Here is a 6,261-nt window from a genome sequence, read left to right as displayed (position 1 = left end):
TACTTCCTTGACTTATCTAAATATTTAAAAAGTAAGAGAAAATTTGTAAAAAAAATTAAGCTTTTTATTTATTTTTATATATTAAAAAGAGGAAATGGGTGGGCGCCCAAATCCACAGCCCATGCTCAAATCAAAGCTAGCTAGCTTGCCAGCCTGAAATAAAATAAGAGGGGCAAAGGGTTGGGCCATGCGCTTCCATGGCCTGCAGAAAACGATAGATACCCCAATTATGAGAGAGAGAGAGAGTAGCTTTTTGCTATTTTGTCTTTATAATATATCATGGGATTGGGATGGTGCGAATGTTGGAAGCATGGAGGCAAAGCAAAGGTTGAGAATGGCGGCAACCCCATCCCCTCCCCCACTGGATCAAAACCCTCCTTAAACCCCACATGTACCATTATTCACACACACACACACACGGAGATAGAATTACTAATATTTGCTACTAATGGGATAATAAGCTGGTGTCTCTGTGCAATGTGCAAAACAAGAGGCCTTCCTTCATTAGCTTTCAATACAATGTTAAACTAAAAGACTTTTAACTAATCAAATATTTTATTTTACTCCTTAAAATTGACAAGAAGGGGGTCCATAAATAATCACATAAGAAACTTTTGCAGTGTTCACCAAGAGGATGATTTAAACGGGGTTGTGGGTTGGGAAGTACGTCTCGTTCTTCTTGTTTGGTTGATGGGAAAAGGGTAGTTTTCCGTTTGGGGAAAGTGGTTTTATGAGTATGGAAACCGGTGGGTTTGGCGTTTCAGACAAGGCATCGCCATCACCATCGCCATCATCATCATCATCAGCTGCCAGAGCTGCGAGTAGTATTGATGATGACCGGCTGGAGGGCGGTGGACTTGGATTGGGTTTGAAGCTGCAACGCATCGAATCCTTCCCTTTTAGGATCACGGCTCATCAGGACCGTCCCTTCCCCTCATCTGCAACATCCGGAGGTGATGGCCCCACCCCTCTCATCGGAGATGGTGATGATCATATATACTATGTTTCAGCGGCAGCAGCCGCAGCAGCTGGTGCTGGCGCTGGTACTGCTGGTGATGCTGCAGTTTTAAAGGCTAATTTGCAGCAGCCTTTTCTCGTTTCAACCAGCACTGCTTCTTCTTCTTCTCCTTCTTCTTTTACTCCCAGCACCGCCTTCAAATCCCCAGGTGGGTAATCTGATTTTCCCCTTTCCTTTCTTTTCAGGTCAATCCCAAAACCCAAATCCTCACTTCTTCTTCTTATAACATTTAATAATCTCTCTCTCTCTCTCTCTCTCTCTCTCTCTCTCTCTCTGTAAGATAAGAGCTTTTTGTCTCTCTGAGAGGCTAACTTTTTTTGTCGGAGACAAAAGATCAAAAGAGAGATGAGATTTAATGTGTGTGAGAGAGGAGAAGGGGTTGAAATCAGAAAAAAAAAGGTCTGATGAGACATATGCAGTGATGAGGGTTTGAGTATGTAAATGTGTGTTGTGTGTGCAGGTGCAGCAGGAGGGATGGCAGCATCTGTGGGGTTTCCTTTTACGGTGGCTCAGTGGAGGGAGCTTGAGAGACAAGCTATGATCTACAAGTATATGATGGCCTCTGTTCCGGTTCCTCCCGATCTTCTCACTCTCGACCCTTTTCTTCCGTCATCTGCTACTTCCCACTACCACACCTGTAATAACTCATAAACCTTTTCATCAATTTTTTCATAGTTTTCTCTCTGCCCGCCTTTGATTTCCTGATGGGTTCTATTTTACACACACTTTCACCACTTTTCAACGATTTGATGTGATGGGTTATTGTATTTAGGCTCTAATTTTTCGTTCATAATCTATTTGATGGTATTTTGCTGTGTGTTTGGAAGCAGTGGTCGGGGGGTCTGCTGCTTCGGTACTCAATCTGCGGTTCGCGAATGGAAGTGCGGATCCGGAGCCGGGGAGGTGCCGGCGAACGGACGGGAAGAAATGGAGGTGCTCGAGAGATGTGGCCCCCAACCAGAAGTACTGCGAGCGTCACCTGCACAGAGGCCGTCCCCGTTCAAGAAAGCCTGTGGAACTGAAAGCACCTGAAAATCTAAATCCCTGCAAAGTTTCTGAATCTACTTTAAAAAACAATGGTGCTTCTGCTTCTGCTTCTTCTTCCCCGTCTTCCTTGTTTCTCAAGCCCACCACTCAAGAGTCCCACCAGAGACCTGCTGCCTCGCATTTTCAATCCTGTTTCTCTGCTGCTAATTCATACAAAGAACCCAGGTGGGTCATGCGGTGTTTCAATAATTATTGTTTTTTCTCTCTGTTTTTGGTTCCCTGATTTCTTAATTAATTTGTGTTTGTATCGATTTTGATTTGGTGGGTCATGTCTTATTGTATTAATTAATGTTTTTTCTTGGTTAAATCAAGAGAAATTGTGATTTTCTACTGTCTCTGTTTTTTCATACGACGTTTTCTTCTTCCTTTTCTTTGGTTCTTCGCTGATTGTTAATTAATTTGTGTTTGTGCTTTGTACATTGCAGGAGCTTGGAGTGGGCAATGAAGCAAGACGAAACTGATCAACAGTATTGGCAGCGTTTGATGCAAACTAAGATAGGATTAACCACTGAAACCTCGTTTTCCAGTGCCAGTACCTCTGTTTTTCACCAACATTACGAACCAGAGGAGCCTCCAAAGTACTTGAACGCTTATAGACAGTTCGCCACCTGCGAAGATAAGCAGCAGAGCCCGAGAGCTTTCATCGACGCCTGGTCCAACGCCGTCACGGACACCCCCGCCGCCGCCAACAACAACGATTCCTCTATTTCTTCAAACGCGAAGCTCTGTCTCTCCAATCTCAACCTTTCCATGGCCATGGCTGGAGGCGAACTCATAGAGGAGGAGATGGGTTTGGAAGCTGATGCTACCGATCATTCAGATCGAAACAATCGAAACTGTCATGTCTCTTGGGCAGCTTCCGCGCCGGGAGGGCCACTAGCCGAAGTGTTACGCCGGAGCGGCGTCGCTGCCTCAACTTCGACGTCTCCTCACCCCGGACACGGCGATTCAGGGAGCCCTCCGGCGACCGGAATGTCTTCTCCATCTGGGGTTCTCCACAAAACGCTCGTTTCTCTGTCGGATAGCAGTGGGAGCAGCAGCCCCACGATTGGGACTTCGACGGCGAGATCTGAGATTGCTTTCTGGTTGATGAATCACAACACCTAGTGGGCAAATTAATTCCTGAGGAAAAATTAGCAAATTAGGAGATGTCTGCTTTGGGATTTCTTCAACTTGGCGGTTGCTTTAGTACCTTCTCAACTTTATTTGCGTATTTTCTTTGCATCTGAACTAGCTGTTTTGTTTTACGGTTTGTCAAATGTTGATGGATCATGTTCAAAATTACAGAAGTCTACATTGTGTGTTGGATCGTTAATACAATTGCTCTTTCAGAGGCTAAGTGTGGGTTTGTTCTTGGAGAGGAGGAGGCCCATCTTCTTCTTCCTTCAGCTCTGGCCATCATCTTTGAATCTCTAATACTGCCGGTAGCAGTATCAGGGTCCCGGGGATGTCCGTGCTCTCTTTTGTCCAAAAAAAAAAAAATCTTCTTCTCACTGAAGCCCTGTTTGGAATGTCTTAAAATGTGTACTTGTTATAAAAAATACTTAAATTAAGTACTTGCCTCAAGTAGTAGTATTTATTATGCTTACTTTAGTGAAAAAAAGTACTCCTTTGTCAATAAGTAGTGTTTTGTTTCTTCTTAACTAGGATGATTTTGTCTCTTGTTTTTCCTTTGTGATGTTACTGATAAATGTTTGCTGATGGGTAATTCACCTGTGGAAGTAGTAGTGCCTAGGAAATTGTTTGATGTATGTTTAGCTGGGGGGATGATGCGGTGTTGGGTTTCTGTGACACATCTTTATGGCGCAAATGCAATGAATATTACATACAATTATTGGATATGAAACTTTTCTGGCTTTGGGGAGCAATATGGGTTGGCTTCTAATGGCTGAAAACACAGGAGGGTTGCCTCTATTTTTGGTGAGCGAGTCGAAACAGGGGGCGATGCTTACATTTCTATTTTTAGTTTTATATAAACCACTAAACTAGTGCATGGTCATACAAAAAGGACCATAGTAATTTTAACATTGAATTAACATGTATTTTCTTTACAAGGTTAAACCATTAGATTGGGGTGGGGAGATTTGATCTAGAAGCAGGAAGATTTGATCTAGCAAGCTATTTCATTGTCACTTTGATGAATATTCATAGTGGTCTTGAATGAGTGAAAAGAACTGAATTCTATGAAAAAAAAAAAAAAGGAACTAAATTCTTATCCCACTTGTAACCATAAAAATTGATAGATGTGAAAAACAAATTAAACATGAGGGCCAACAAGATTTATAGCAATTCATTAGTTGCTTGAGCTCAACTCAGCTCGAGTTTATTTGAATTTGAGCTATTAAAGTGGCTTTATAAACTTGTGTTTCACACCATCAGTTGCGAGCCTTATAAGCTCAGGTGGTAGCACTTGTGATTTTAATATTTTCTACATTATATAAGGGATTTGTTATATACTTGACAAATATATTTAACATTTTATGTATTTTTAAGTTGGGTGGAGTTGAGTAACTGAGTTATTATTTTAAGCGTAATATTTGAGTTATGTTTGATTTCAACAGGTATAAAATCAACTGAGTTCAAGTTGACTTTTGAGTTTGAATTTGAGCATGTACTTGTGTGGGAGCAAGATAGAAGAATTTTTGGGTTTAGATAGATTAACCCATAAAGAGAGCAGGGAAGAAGCCAAGGCAAGTAGAGAAGTTACGAGTTTAGGTTTTTATAGTGCAAAGATAGCTAAAATAGAATAGATTTTTAATTACCCACACAAAGCATATAAAAGTCATTATCACATGTAGAGAGGACAATCAGTAGAGTGACTAATCGCTAGAGTGAATAAAAGCTAAAACAGTAAAATTTGTTGGTGTATTGGGTTTACACCTTGATCTTGTAAAAGATATAACAAAGGTCTTGACCTATTGTCTGCTTGGCCTATTAAGTCTCACGATTTTGTCATATAAAAGGCGTTTCATGAGGTTGAGACCCAAATCATCATTAAGTGGTTAAGATTTTTCTAATATATGTGGGATCATAACAAAAATTGTAGAGAATAGAGCACAATTGTAGGAATTGCCAATAAGCTGGTCTTACTTTGAGGGTCCCTTAAGTTGTTTCTATAGGGGCATAGAAGAACTAATGAGAATTAAAGGGAGTTGTGAGCCCAGAATAAGGTGGCAGCTTGGCGCTGTCATTATTTTCAAGACTTTACTTCTTTCCTCGACACTGTAAAGCTAGGGAAGGGAACATTTAGCCCTTGCAGCAGTGTGATATACTTGAAGAAAACAGCAATCCACAAAGTCTCTAGTTCATTTATGACAAACTCAAATAAATTCACGCTCTGTTTGGTATCATGGAGTTCGGCATTTGACTCAAATTAGTCTCATGACAGGATTTCATAAATATCATCTTCCCATTCTCAAATTTCTCACTCTGAAGACTTGAGGCAACTCCGGCATGGCCATGGGCTATACCTTTCCAAGGTTGTCTATTTCATGCAACTTTCAAACTAGCAATTACTGTATTCTGCCATTCATTATTGCTCTTACGCTCTCCATTTTCAGCTATCCACTGCATAATTTGAGCTTGTGTGAATGAGATTAATCTGCTATTAAATATCCAAAAAAGTGTGAACCCACCTTAACAATCCCAAAAACTCCTATTATCTTGGGCCGCCAAGTCAAAGGCCCATTAACTATCTTTCACACAGCTCTTTGGACTTGGCCACCACTGCTCCACTTTTATATGGTGCATCTCCCATTTGAGTCCCCCTATAGACCCATCATTGAAGTTTGAAACCCACCAAATGAATAGTAGTTATGGCAATAGTTGCCATTCATTAGTAGGGGTCATGTGGGCCCTGCCGGCTATGCATGTGAGATCCCCTAAATGGATGGTAATGATGCATTTTGGACAATGTTGGTGCATTGGCGGAGACCTTGAGGATTAAAAAACATTTTGACAGGTGAGTCAACCCATAGTTGCTTTCAAATTTTTCGAAGGATCCTTATGATTTCATTGCATGATTAGTCAGCCTTGGCCACTTGTTGAGTTTGGTTGAAATTCTGGTATTCGATATGTTTTGTTCTTGTAAGGGAACCTGAACCATTGTGTTTGACAGATTGCTTCAACGAGGTGAGGTGTAACTATTATGTCTTCTTGATGTTCTTTGAGCATTAGCTTAAAGAACGGAGCAATTC

The 6,261-nt window shown here is 41.2% G+C and overlaps 1 protein-coding gene across 1 annotated transcript; it reads left to right on the top strand.

Annotated features, from left to right (window-relative positions):
• The first annotated feature begins 399 nt into the window (after positions 1-399).
• On the top strand, positions 400-3,404 carry LOC131146056 (growth-regulating factor 7). The gene is made up of 4 exons (XM_058095335.1): positions 400-1,166; positions 1,479-1,655; positions 1,849-2,230; positions 2,491-3,404. The coding sequence occupies exons 1-4, from the start codon at positions 731-733 to the stop codon at positions 3,170-3,172; spliced, it is 1,677 nt and encodes a 558-aa protein (XP_057951318.1). The 5' UTR covers positions 400-730; the 3' UTR covers positions 3,173-3,404.
• The last annotated feature ends 2,857 nt before the right edge of the window (positions 3,405-6,261 follow it).

The sequence above is a fragment of the Malania oleifera genome, chromosome 13 (assembly GCF_029873635.1).
Source record: "Malania oleifera isolate guangnan ecotype guangnan chromosome 13, ASM2987363v1, whole genome shotgun sequence".
Taxonomy (NCBI): Eukaryota; Viridiplantae; Streptophyta; class Magnoliopsida; order Santalales; family Ximeniaceae; genus Malania; species Malania oleifera.
The sequence above is the reverse complement of the archived record's forward strand: the minus strand, read 5'-3'. Positions and strand labels throughout refer to the sequence as shown.